This window comes from Rutilus rutilus, assembly GCF_951802725.1.
Source record: "Rutilus rutilus genome assembly, chromosome: 13".
In the NCBI taxonomy this organism is placed as follows: domain Eukaryota; kingdom Metazoa; phylum Chordata; class Actinopteri; order Cypriniformes; family Leuciscidae; genus Rutilus; species Rutilus rutilus.
The window spans coordinates 35656888-35671171 of NC_140218.1; the positions used below are offsets into that span (position 1 = coordinate 35656888).

The following is a 14284-nucleotide window of genomic DNA, read 5'->3' on the forward strand; positions in this document are numbered from 1 at the left end:
CAAGATGGCCATGGCATGCAAAGAGGCAGCTGCCTGTCCCGCCGCTCTGTAAGACTTCGCCACCATAGTAGACGAAAATCTACAGGCTTTGGATGGGTGCTTAGGATCACCACGCGATGAAGCGCTTGTCGGACACAGCTGCATCGCGACAGAACGTTCGACCAGGGGAATCCCAGTGTACCCACAAGCATCAGCTTATCGAGGGGAGGAAAGGCGGAGAAAGCCGACGAACGATCACGGGAAGACATGGGGGCCTTCCAGGACCGTGTGACTTCCTCATGCACTTCTGGGAAGAATGGTATTGGGGTTGGGTGGCGACGAGTGTCAGCGGCCGCTCCCAAAAACCAATCATCCAGCCGCGAGCGCACTGGATCGGGTGACGGGGACCACTCGAGCCCAATGGCCGCGGCTGCCCGGGAAAGCGTGGCAGTCAGCTCGGGATCAGACTCGGGCAATGCTGGCACGCCCGAGGGCGGCAACACAGCCGAATCCTCACTTCCCGAGGACTCATGCCCACCTTGTGATGCAGTGATTGACATTGCATCCTCTGCTGGAGCTCCAAACGAAACACGCGGGGCCTCCGTAGAGGGACCAGCGGTCTCAGTTTGAACACTCGCGGGTACCGATGCTGAAGAGGGGCGTGTGGACCGTGGACGTATCGGCGGTGTGCTCCACACAGTCACCCTCAGGTCACCCCGGCCACCAGCCGAAGTACTAGCTCTCGGGGAGTCAGTAGATCGGGGTGTGGGTCGGGGGACTCTCGCTCTGGTGAGCTCATTGAGTCTCGACCGCAGCATGGAGATGGTCATGTTCCCGCAGTGAGAACATGAGTCATCCACAAACGCTGCTTTAGCGTGATCAACGCCAAAACACGCTAAGCAGAGATTGTGCCCATCAGCAAAGAATACATCGCGACCACAACCAGAAGTGCACGGGCGAGGCATCTTTAAAAAGACGTGTCGCGTGCAATGCTCTTTTTGTGAGAGGAAAACTCTGCGGATGTTGAAGCGAACAGGGAGAAATCACACTAACTGTCAGATCACTGACCAGATCAGCAGGGTAGTGTGCACTCGCTGAAATCGCCGTCACACCAACACCGGAGAGCTCGCTCGTCTCGAAGGAATTGAGAAGATTAACTCAGGATTTTTGGCTTGCGTGGAGTAGAGAAGTTCTCGGCTCCGAAGCGAAAACATATCTGCATGTTGCCAGCGTACTTCCTTATATACCCCCTGCGGTGGGCGGAGATACGCTATGCAAATTCCGCAGACCCATGGCATTTCATTGCCATTGGCTCGTTTTATATACTCGAAGGTGATAGGCTTCTAAGCGAAACCCCAATCGACGTCATCCGACGTAACTCGGAGTGACCACGAAAGGGAATGTGAATTACTGCAATTTGTCATTAATGTCATAACAGCTGAATTTTTATTTTACAGATATTATTTGTCATTTTACAGAGTTTTGAGTACAATTTAAAATTAAAGAAAATGAACGTAAAAAAAATCTGTTATTTTCCGTAAAATTTTGTATATTTTTAAAGTGTACTTTGTACTTTACTGTAAAGTGTACTTTACTGGTCAGTGTCTGGGTCAGGGTCTATGATTGTTAATAGATGTCATTTGTGTTTTGAGGTGTCGTGATAGGTGTCACGAGTTATTGATCCGGGAATTTTGAATCTGTTAATATATTGCCAACTTTACTGAACTCCTTGAACTAAGAACTGACTGTATTTCTTTACACTTCAGTCCAAGTTCAAAATAAAACTCTATGAACCTAAATTTACAACGGAAGTGAATCAATCAAAACTAACTTTAGCTGGACAATAACTTTATTCTAGAGCTGCTGTAACGCCAAAACAATCTCTGTTACTTTAATTTCCTATAATCACTGTGAAGCTGCTTTGAAACGATCTATATATAAATGAAGGTGACTTGACTTGACTCCACTGCTAACATATGGAGCTGTCTGAAACACTGCCAGCACGACATTAAACAGGGAATGTTTGTCTGATCTCACACCAAGGCCTGTTCTTGTTCCCATTATCTAATTTTGCTCAGTGCTTTTTCACACAGTTGGTATAAGGCAACAGACTTACTGTATGTGTAAAGTCCCATATGCATATATTGCTGTGTGTGATTATATGCATATATTGCTCTGCATGTCTTTCACTCATATCTCAACACGTATCTGTCCTGTTAGACATGCAGATGGGTGGAACCGTTATAGATAACAAGGAAGCAGAAATGAGAGAGACAGACAGAAGATATGCATATTTGTTTATCACTGTTATCTGACACGACTGTTTCTTTGAATATCCTTGAGACTGAAGTCAATCTGGAATTAGAGCTGCCATCTTCATTATCATCATCATCATCATCATCATCAGCTTCATCATCATCATCATCATCACCATCATCATTATCATCATCAGCTTCATCATCATCATCATCATCATCATCACTCTCTGCCTGATCTCAGGTCAGTTCTTTACTGTCTGGGTCAAATAACATATTATTACATTTTATGACCTAGATTGATAATATTTAATAACCCAGCGCAAATGAACTTGTGTTTGTCAGGCGGGGGTGAGCGGGGCACAAACTAACCCCACGTTAGTTTGTGGTAACACACATGGTTTAAAACTTTTCACACATGCCAGCATGACGGAACTTAGGGTATTTACTAGATGCCATATCAACACTGTACAGAAAAAATAAGAATAAAAAAATATCACTGAACATTTATTTAACCATAGCAAAAGTAAATTTCTTACTTAGGTTAATTTTTTCATATCTGTTTTTTTATTTATTTTTATTATACAAATATAATATTATTTTAATCATATCTCTGTTTTTTGCTACTCATCTACTTTGTTTCAAAGTGAACAGAGAATGTCATTATTGTTTTGTTTTTGTTTTTTTGTTTTTTTTTGTTTAAAATTTTACATTGTATAACGCTTTCAGGTGTATGTTCAGTCTGTTAGAGTTTTAGTTTTGGTTTTTCCTGTCTTTCTGCCCATCTTCCTAGTAAATCTCCATGGTTGTTACTTTAGCATGCACCTGGTTCCCTGTTCTGTTTATTAGCTTTCAGTGTGTATTTAAGCCCTAAGTTCTCCCAGTTCTTTTTCAGTGTTAATGTGGTTGGGATTTATTTCCTGATGTTTCAGAGTAGTTGTAATTAAAGATTGTTACAACTATGGTTTTATTACTGCAGCCCGTACGTGACAAACGCTACCTGTTGTTAGTGTTTTTATTTCATTGTTTTATAAGTGACAAAGTGTGTTTGTTGGATGACAAACTTTGTGTTATGGAAGATTGACTAGATTTGAGTCCTGAATGAAGTGTTTTGGTAGTTTTGGTGTTTTTTAAATGTGAATTTAACTGATGTGCCATGCTGAAACCTGGGTTGTCTAAAGGGGACCATCAAAATAAAGTGTATCCGAATGTTGGTAGGGATAAATGTGTGATTTTTTTTTATGTGACCTACTGAGAAACGGGTAGTTATTGCAAATAACAAAACAAAAGAAAATCTGTAATACCAGAAACAGGGCAACAAGCAGAAAACTGTTCAGAAACATGCAGCTGGGAAATACAAAACGTATATGCTCATTTAGTTGAAAAATAAATTAATGTATCCAAATATTCCACAATAGTTTGACCCTGTTAATTAATATTAAATAACTGTGAAAAAAATGCAGATACAATTACAGTTACACATTTCTCAATGCTTAGGTCACTTTTTCAAAACTCTTTACAAGATTTTTTTCCAAACCAACTTTAAGCTTCACACAGCGGTTCATTTCACATTCAAAATGCTCTAAAACTGACAAAATAATTCAAAAATGCCTCAAATCAAGTCATTCTTCCATAACACTGGCAAAAGTTGTGACCCAACAAACACACTTTGTCATTCATAACTGACCTAAAACCCCTAAAAACAGGGAGAGTTACATGATGTGTGGAATAGATGGATGGATGTACAGTACTGTGAAGGTTCTCCCTCTCTCTTCTTTCCTCATGTGTTTTCCTTGATCCATGTTCATGCATGTGAAACAAAATCATCCTGAAGCCATCCTGTTTTACTAAAAGATGACTGACAAAAAAAGAGAAACTACCTGGACAGACTTTCAGCTGAAATTGCAATTAGTTTTGTTTGTAATAAATATTATTTTATTTCATTATAAATATTATTCTGATATTTTATAATAATTCCTGCAGAAATGTGCAAAGTTTGCCATCATTCTGATTTGAATGTGCTTTTATCAGTTTTGAAAGCAGTGTTTGCATAATATATATATATATATACACACACACATATGCACAAATAGTGTTTTGCAGATTAATTTGAGAAAATGTGGTCATTGTCATTGAATGCATTTTGTGTGAAAGCAATGAAAAATGATTCAGTTTGTTCTGCAGAGAGTTTGTGACTTCAGTTTTGAACGATGCATGTGAGCTATAGAAAAAAAAGAAAGAAGAGAAACTGAAAGTGTCTCAGGTTTAATTTCCCACACCACAACTATTTTTGTCAGTAACAGGTTTTTTTTGTGTGTTTTTTTTTTTTTTTTTTTCTAGACCAAGACTCAAACTAGTAGCTGTAATCTGCAAACGTTTAGTATTTTTGAGATTGTCAGCTTATAACTGTGTCCGCTTAGCTGATTAACAGAAGTCAGTCGGGCTAGTTTCTAACTAATAGATATCAGCATGAAAGTTGATTACTGACATTAAGACAAATATATTTTGTATTACAAGTTTTTAGAATATTTTTGTTTAAATATGCAAATTAGGTATTATCTAATTAAAAATGCACAAATTTACATATATTTCCAGAAGAGAAATCTGAACATTGGATAAAGCCAGATTCAAAATTATTGTTTCATTTTGTTGACATATTAGAGTCAAAGGTTTTTACAGAGGGGATTTTGGATATCTCTTTTTATCACTCCATTAATCAGAAAAGACTGTCAACAGTCAAAACGCCCCATTTTTAGGCATAAAATGTTGTATAAATCAGAATCTGAACGATATATGAACAAACCCCTCTGTAAAAACCTTACGAATATAGATAGGAATACAACTGGAAAGTTTGGTTTATGTAAGTGCTGCTGAAGTGGAGATTTCTGACTCAGAGTATGAGAAAAAACCCATTTTGAGAAAACGGCCTTTAAAGATTTGTATTGTAAAAATTCATACTTTTTTAGTGGAAACAACTATTAACAGACAAAAAAATCTTATCAAATCATTAGCAATCAACAACACAAACCACCTAAAACACATCAAAACTTATATAACATAGCATTTATGGCCTTCAACTGAACAGAACCCCAGTCAAAAACACACTCTGGAAATGTCAGAGCACGTCACGTGACGCATCTGAATGAATCACGTTGCCAGAAATTGACATCAGCCAATGAGATTTCGCTTTTAGGGCCCTATCTTGCACCCAGCGCAATTGACTTTGTACACTGTATCATGTATCATGTATCTGCACATGTATCATTCATATTTTGCACCCGCGCAAAGCGGACTTTTCCCTCCACAGACGCACGTCGGTTAACTAAGAAATACACTTGCGCTCCCCGGGGCGGTTCAGCGCAAAGAGTTCCGGCGCAAACGTTCCCTCATGCTATTTTACAGGTTTAGAAAACAATTGCGTCACTGACCGAAAAAAAACAGTTTAAAGTCAGTGGCGCGTTGCGCATGTTATTCATATGCTATTTTAAGGGCCATAATCAATGTAGCGTGTGCACAACACGCATACACTTTGATTCTCTCATCTACACACAGACGCAGCAGTTATCATTTTTGCAAATCATACATTATTACGATCGATCGATAGATAGATAGATAGATAGATAGATAGATAGATAGATAGATAGATAGACAGTTTATTATAAAAGCATACATAGCTTACACATTTACCCAAATTATCATACGCCTGTTTAACCGAAGTTAATTTGGGTGTGTTTCTCCATCCCCAACGTCCCTGACGGGAACGACGGTCTCCTCGGCTGTGAACCGCTCCTGGCAAATCCGCCGTTATAATAGCAATCCGCCATGGAACAAGCGCGCCTGCTCTTAAAGGGAATGTGAGATGTCGCTCTGATTGGTTTATTTCACGTTACGCCCAAACCACACCTATGAATAATGAAGCTACTTCAGACCAACCCATTTTAGATATGCGTCGGGCGCAAGAGTCATTTATCCCGCCGGTATAATAGCAACAGTGCCCGAGACCCGCCCACAAAGTTACTTGCGTTTCAGATCGTTAAAATAGGGCCCTTAGAGTTAAATGCCCCATTGTACTTTTTAGATTGGTTGCTGATAAAAAAGAAATTACCATATTTGGATCCGACAGCATTGTACAGGAGAGAGAGAGCTTTCCAGCGGTGCATGTGATGACAGTGTGCAGATCGCGATCGCGGAGCAGCGGGATGATTTAGAACGCCAACTTTTGTTGAATTTAGGAGAAATCTACAGACGCAAATTGACAAAGTGTAATAAAATAAAGACCTAAATGTGTATTTCTGACTTTTTTTTCACCACATCTTAAAATTGACCAGTGAAAAAAAACAATGTTTTTGCCTGCCGTGTCTCCCCTTAAAAGGTTTTTTCTTTTATTTTATTTCAGGAACTCAAAGTGCAGCAGTAAACTTAGACCATGGAGGACAACGACAGAGATTTCATCAACTCTACTGCAGCTTATGATCATAATGATTTCTATAACCATGACAAAATACTTTCTTATCCAAGCTATAATGATTTAGAAATCAGACTGTCCATCTTCTTCATCACTGCTCTGGGTGTGGGGGTGCCGTGTCTGATTTGGGCTTTTTATTTTGTGCATCTTCAGAGAAAGACCAGAGGCCGGATCTCAGCCTTCATCATCCTCCTCCTCCTCTGTGACCTGTTGCAACTGCTCCTGTATATATATATAGTGTCAAAGCTTCTTTCTTCAAATCTTGTCTATGGCTTTGACTCATTCATTATAATGCTTGGATATTTGTGTCTGAAAGTGTGTGGCGTTCACCTGCAACAGCTGGTGTCTCTGGAGGGGGTTCTGACACTGAAATATCCACTGATCTCTGCTCAGATTTTCTCAACCCCCTGTTATATCATAATCTCCATCATTATACTTATTTTTCCTGTAATGTGTGCATTATTGCTGGCATTTCGTGGTAATGGTTTGTATCTCGCTGTTGGCTCAATTCTGGCACCTGTGTGTGTATTGGTTGTCACAGGCATAATCACATGCAAAGCCCCGCCCACTCCTGCCAGAACACCTGTCAGTGACAACAGACCAGGCGCATCGTTGTTTCTTGTTACCATGTTTACCTTAGTTGTGCTCTATTTACCATGTGTGTTGGTTTACTGTTTCCTCGTCTTTCACAGGCCAAACTCTTGGTACGTGATGTCTCACTGCTTGTTGAGTTTGACAGTGATTTCAGAGCCTCTCCAGTGTGTGCTGGTCTGTAGAGAGAATCTCAGCACTCAGACCGAACAAACACACATAGAGCTCAACTCTGAACAGACATCAGTCTGAACTGAATATCCAGATGAGGCTTATGTCTATAAAAAAAAGAAAATTGGTTCAACTTTATTTTGATGGTCCCTTTAACACATTCTGTTGACTATAAGTAATGTTGCACCTACATGTCAACGACAGTTGCAGCTCATACAGAACGCCAGAAAATATGAACATATCATACCAGTCCTCGGGTCCTTGCACTGGCTTCCAGTTGCATTTAGAATTTTTTTTTTTTTTTTTATCTTATTTATGTATAATTGTTTAATTGTTTTATAACGGTTTTACTTATGCTGTTTTGATTTTTGGTTAGGGCTGTCTGGTTGGAAGAGTTGAGAGGATTGGGAAGTGAGACGGTGATTACCGAAAGCCATCAGAGGCGACAGTCACTAGGAAGTCAGGAATTGTTACTAGTGTGTCTCGCGATCTGAAGCTCTCTGACTCTTCCATTCAGACAGAGGCGCACCGAATTTAGTGATTCAGGACTCTCTGCTTTTATTGATATTTTTATCTCTTATACATTATATTTTTACCTTATGCATCTGTTGTGATTATTTTATGTCAATTTAAATTCCTTCTCTATCTAAAGCATTTTGAATTACCATTGTGTATGAAGTGTGCTATATGAATAAACTTGCCTTGCTTATTGTTTTTTTTATACAGCTAATAAATACTGTTTTTTTTTTATTATTACAAATGGGAATATCACCAAAAGGAGGCCATTTTTCACACAGACACAATTTATATATAAAATGTAACATGAATATAATAGTTTTCTCAGCCTGGAATCTGTGTGAATATCAGGGTTAATATGTTTCATTGTGTTTTTTCCCCCATGACTGAGTTTCCCAGTGTGTCTGATTAGTTCACTAGTATAATAACTAGTTAATTATCTCATTAGTTCCTCTGAGTATTTATTCTCCCTGTTTGGTTCTCTTCGTTGTCTGGTGCCGTCTAAGTTAAGGCGGAAATACACTGTAATTTCAGCAAGGTTACCTACTCACATTGTACGAGTATGTGATGTCACATCATTTACATGTGATGTAAAGCCACACAGCAAAATATTAGTGATGGGAAACCAAGGCTTTCTGAAGCGTTTGAGGCTTCCATCAAATTGTGCCCAAAAACTGTTAATTACCTGAAGCTTCAGACTTGTTTTCTCAACCATATCTAACAAATCACCACAGAGCAGAAAAAGCATGTGACCAAACAAAGCTTCGGGAGTGGAATCAATCTGGGATCAATACAGTTCTATTTAATCTTCTAAATTAATTTGTGCCAATGAGACAACACATTAACACATTGATCAATAATATAAAATATACAAGTATACAATATGTGTTTTTTTTTTTACAATTTATGTTATTGTAAGTAAGTAAGTAAAGTTTATTTATAGAGCACTTTTCACAGATAAAATCACAAACTGCTTTACAAAGTGCAACCACGATAATAAAACAGTATACAATCAATACAAATTTAAACATTTAAAAAGCCCAAAATAAAACCCAGTCAACTGAAAGCTTGTTTAAATAACAGTGTCTTAGTCTCTGAGCTAGAGTCCAAGTCAAGGCTCAAGTCTTTGAGCTAGAGTCCAAGTCAAGTCTCAAGTCTCTTGTCGTTATAATAAGTGTTGCATCATGTAGTCAAGTCAAGTCATCTTCATTTATATAGCGCTTTTAACAACGTAGATTGTTTCAAAGCAGCTTCACAGAGATAAGCGTATAATTTAAGGTAACAGAGATTGTTTTGGCTTTACAGCAGAGTTAAGTTATTTTCCATCTAAAGTTAGTTTTGATTGATTTGCTTCCGTCGCAACGATCATTTGTTATTAAATTAGGGGCCGCTAAGACGACACCATTCCCTCTACACAGACTTTAAACACGAACCTGTGAGAAACGCTGATGGCGTTCACATGCGCATTTAGAATGGGTTCTATAGTTATGTGCATTTGAAAATACCAAATTCCAGGTTTGGAATTCCCTACAAGCCAAGCCTAAACAAAGTACTTGTCTTTCCTTATAAATTTTGATAAAGAATTTTATTTTATTTTGTTGCTTTGGGGTAGGAACGCGAAACAAATTTTCCCGACAACGCCTTATCTGTATAGTGGTAGAGGGATCCTCCATAGGGAGAGACTAGTTGGCACTTCAGCACTGCGTTGTCATCGGTCCAGGTGAAGGTCCTTCGTCAGATCTGGAAACGGCCTGGATCCGGCAGGCTGCAGGAAAACCTTGGGATAAACACAGACACTAAAATTAGCGTAGATGCCATTCTTCTCATGATGTAACGAGTACATCAGGAGTTATGGGAAGTGTTCCCGGTTCCGGCTGACTTAATATATGCAGCCTAACATTAAATTATAGAAGTCTATAATGTATTATGTGAATGCTAGGTCAAAGAGATGTGTTTTTAGTCTAGCTTTGAAATGACAGAGTGTGTCTGCTTCCCGGACAATGGTAGGAAGACTGTTCCAGAGTTTTGGTGCTAAATAGGAAAAGGATCAACCGCCAGCAGTCGATTTTGATATTCTAGGTATTAGTAACTGGCCGGAATTTTGAGATCGCAATAGACGTGACGGACTATAATGCGTTAAGAGCTCGCTCAAGTACTGCGGAGCTAAACCATTTAGTGCTTTGTAAGTAATCAGCAATATTTTAAAATTGATGCGATGTTTAATAGGGAGCCAGTGCAGTTTTGACAGAACCGGGCTAATATGGTCATACTTCCTGGTTCTGGTAAGAACTCGAGCTGCTGCGTTTTGGACCAGCTGTAGTTTGTTTATTAAGCGTGCAGGGCAACCACCCAGTAGAGCATTACAATAATCTAGCCTTGAGGTCATGAACGCATGAACTAATTGTTCCGCATTTGTCAATGAGAGCATATGGCGTAATTTAGATATATTTTTAAGATGGAAAAATGCAGTTTTACAGATACTAGACACGTGACTTTCAAATGAAAGATTTGAAAGTCACTTTAGGGTTAACACTTAACACTTTAGGGTTACAATTTCTTCACATTTTAAAATAAAAAAATATGTTATTTGACCAATTACGTCGTCTTGAGCCTTCTATGTGGCAATATTTGATTTTTAATATTTGAAAGTAGTGGTCCCCTGGAGTTGTGTCACTGGTGTTACCGTTAAACAAAAATCTAATGTTTTTAAAATGATGACATCACTCAACTTCCTTCTTCCAAATTCATGAATATCTATAAAGAGAGGCCCATGGTCTCTTTTCAGGTATCAAAATCTTCTCATTTATCTCATGGTTTCATATGAAGCTTTAGTTGAACTCACTGGTATGACCTACTTTACTGTTAGGGAGTTGTAAAAAATAATAAAAATAAACTAGAATACTTGGCATAAACAACTTCATTTAGTTAGTATTAGGCCATAAGGTGAACTAGGAAAAAGTGGCTAGAAAGTGATTTTCGTTCCCACACCTGAGCACTACTTTTTTAAATCATTTTTGCATTGACAACCCCCTTTTGGACTTTATGTTAAAAGTTCTCCGCAAAATATCCTGCAGTTTTTTGCCACGATCCATAAATGTATACAATTGTGAATACAAAAAAAACGAAAATTGTATGCTGTTGTTTTTGCTTGTATCTTTATTTATATTAATTTTAGCAACACAAAATATGTCTCAAACTGACATTTATACATGTACCTAACATCTGAGACAGGTATTGGTGCATTAGTATACTAAAGTGTGAATGTCCTAGTCTATTTAGAAGTGACACAATTTGTGATGAACCTGTTAAATGGCGAATAGTTAGACCAAGACACAATGATTTAGGTGTCTGCCTCCGGCCCTTAGATGCGAGATACACAATGTCTTGACAAACAGAGATCACTTTCAAGTTCAAATCATCTGGAATATCTACATAATGAGCCAGTGTTGGTTCCTCAGTTGCACCGATAATCCAGGAAATCAGATTGTACAGTTCGAGTGGTACAACAGATTTTGCTTCGTTCACATTTAAATCGTCTGACGTTGGTGGCCACGGGCATTTCATACCGGGAGAGTCACATAGAAGCATCTTTAATATCAATGCCGCACTATAAAGTGTCCTTGTGTCCTCTGTAGTATTGATAGAGGCCATTGAACCTGGTCTTTGCGGACCAGCTTTTGTACTTGCAGTGTTTTCACCATCACTTTGGCTAGTTACCTCAATTGACTCGGTTGTTTCTGTACCTGATGGATGAGGTAGCCTGTCTATCAGCTTATCAGCAGACAGTGTCTCAACAAAAACCAGCTCACTGATGTTGCGCTTGTTGGGGCAGTGAAACACCAGCTGGGGAAAATCACGGGTCAACCTCCTCTTCAATTTATCCTGCCTGAAACAAAGATACAGTGACAGATAATCACAACAGTATATAAAAAAAGATATATTCACACTGAAAACTATTTAGTTGAAATACACTGTGTATCAGCTTCTACACATCATAAAATAGAATTATGATTTCATTATTATGAATTACATTTTTGTGAGAAAAAATAAAATGTTTCACAAATGTTTTTTACAAAGCTGCAAAAGAAACTCATGGTATTTAAATTACCTGTAGTTTGAAGCATCAAGATCTTCATGTTTTTTCACAAGATTTAAAAAGTTTCTTCTTAGCTGCGTCATTGTCAGCACCTCTTGGTTTACGATTATTCTATGGCGGATGATCCGCTCACAGAAGATCTTGTAGCTGGCATCGAAGGTTGGCTCATTTCTGAAAAGAAAACACATTAAAAACAGCAAAGTAAATATTGTATGTGCCATAACTATTTCACAATTGCTTCCATTTTAAATATAGTATAAATAGTCGCAAATTGAAAGCAATTGACCAAGCGATTTGAGAAGTTTTTTAAATTTATTTTTCAGAAAGAAAATACATGGTAATAAATAAATTATATATAATATATAATTTCCTTCACAAACCACTACACATTTTATCATATTGAATTACTGTGCCGAGATTGTGCAGTCAAAACTGTGTTTACAGACAAAATGGCAATATACAGTCTAAGTAGGTGGTCAATGCTTTACTTTAGAAATATGCAATAAAGTGAGGGAATTATTCATTATTATTTGATAATACAATATAATAACTTACTGTTCTTCTGAGGTCCCAGTAACTGTTGCAGTAGACTTTGTCAGGAACCTGGTGTACTGTCTGTAACAGGACTTGTGGTATCGCACCTCCACAGACACACAGTCTTTGTCTCGAATATGCACAAGAATGCTAGTGTCTTCCTTCATCTCAGCAGCTTTCAGTAACTGGCCTGTAAATAAAGCAGACTATAATTAAATTAATTTGTAAATTAAAACATTAAGTAAAAACTGTGGGTAACTCTTTACAATAAGGTTCGTAAGTTAACATTAGTTAATACATTAGTTATCATGAACTGCACATATACAGCATTTATTAATATTTGTTCATGTTAATTTCAACGTTTACTAATACTTTATTAAAATCTTGTTAACATTAGTTCATGCACTGTGAACTAACATGAACAAACAATGAACAGCTCTATTTCTATTAACTAACATTAACAAAGATTAACAAATAGAGTAACAAACTGTGTTATAACAGTTAAACAATATTGAGTGTTCTGACTGTAGCTGTATGCAAAATAATGCAAATCTATGTAATTGAAAGTTAGCCATGGTACCCAGCATACGACATAAAACTTCAAACGTGTATGTGTGTGTGTGTACTTTTTACCTACCTGCTGACAACGTTTCTGCCTGTGAAAGATGGTCCTTCTGGCGTTTGCCTGCAACCGTAATGTACTTGTCCGTTTTCTTACAAATTATGCACAAGGCAGGAAGCACAGGACCTGCACAAGCTACTGGCAGGCCCGTCCTGGATCGAAGTTTCTTTGTCGGACATTCAATTGTTGAGGTACTACTACCCGATGGCACAGACTGAGCATCTTGAGCTTCAGGATGCTGTGTGACCCGTTTCTCGGCCGCATCCAAGCGCTTTTTGTCAATGAAACGCCTGTAGCAAGTGGGGTGAAACCCAGCGTCTTCGGGAACATTGTCAAATTCAATTTCTAGACAATGTTTGTATGTTTCTGCTATTCTCTGACTCTCACCCTGCAAGCCAAGCCACCGTTTGGCGCTGTTTCTGAAAGTATCCCACCGTGTGCGTGAAAAATCCTGTGTTTCTTCTTTATGTATGGACGTGAGATGCATATAGCATTGTTTAGAATACTTATTACGGAGTTTTGAAGGAGGTCTGGCTGTAATTTCTTCGTCTTCGCTACTCGATATTGACGACAAGGGCGCAGACATCTTGGATTCATGTTTACATGTCGTTCCAAAAAGCGGCCACCTTATTGGTCTAGCGGGAAGCACGTGATGATTGCCTCATCACTCCTGATAAAAATATGATTACGCGAGGAAAGAACTATTGCCGACTTTAAACACTAATAAAAAATAAACTGCAGGATTACTCATGGAGAACTTTTATTTTCGCGTTTAATACAAATAGGTGTTTTTATTGGGATGAAAATAATTTAGTGCCCTATTATCATAGCTGTCAACCCTCCCGTTTTTTCCGGGTTTCTCACGTATTTTAACTCTTTTCCCGCTGTCTTCCCGTTTTAGTATTTTCCCGTAAAATATCCCGTATTTTTAAAAGTCTTAAAAACGGACAGATTTTCATCCTAGGTCTTAAATTTCATTTAGTCAGGTGACATGTCTAAAAAAGTAATTTCCAGAAACGCTGGCCGCAGAAAGTTGTTACAAAGTAGCAAAAAAG

General features: G+C 38.3%; 1 protein-coding gene across 1 annotated transcript; it reads right to left on the reverse strand.

Annotated features, from left to right (window-relative positions):
• Nucleotides 1-8933: 8933 nt before the first annotated feature.
• LOC311302005 (uncharacterized protein) lies at nt 8934-14042 on the reverse strand. Its single transcript, XM_084427501.1, has 4 exons — nt 13245-14042; nt 12629-12797; nt 12086-12244; nt 8934-11863 (listed from the first exon to the last, which is right to left on the reverse strand). The coding sequence occupies exons 1-4, from the start codon at nt 13813-13815 to the stop codon at nt 11149-11151; spliced, it is 1614 nt and encodes a 537-aa protein (XP_084283627.1). The 5' UTR covers nt 13816-14042; the 3' UTR covers nt 8934-11148.
• Between the last annotated feature and the right edge of the window lie 242 nt (nt 14043-14284).

Bases quoted from the DNA above. Each gene is read 5' to 3' on its own strand.
- LOC311302005 (XM_084427501.1), bottom strand. From the start codon at position 13,815: ATGTCTGCGCCCTTGTCGTCAATATCGAGTAGCGAAGACGAAGAAATT. The intron at 12,245-12,628 runs GTAAGTTATTAT...TTTTCTTTTCAG, and splicing joins ACTGGGACCTCAGAAGAACA to AAATGAGCCAACCTTCGATG. The intron at 11,864-12,085 runs GTAATTTAAATA...TCTTTGTTTCAG, and splicing joins CTTGATGCTTCAAACTACAG to GCAGGATAAATTGAAGAGGA.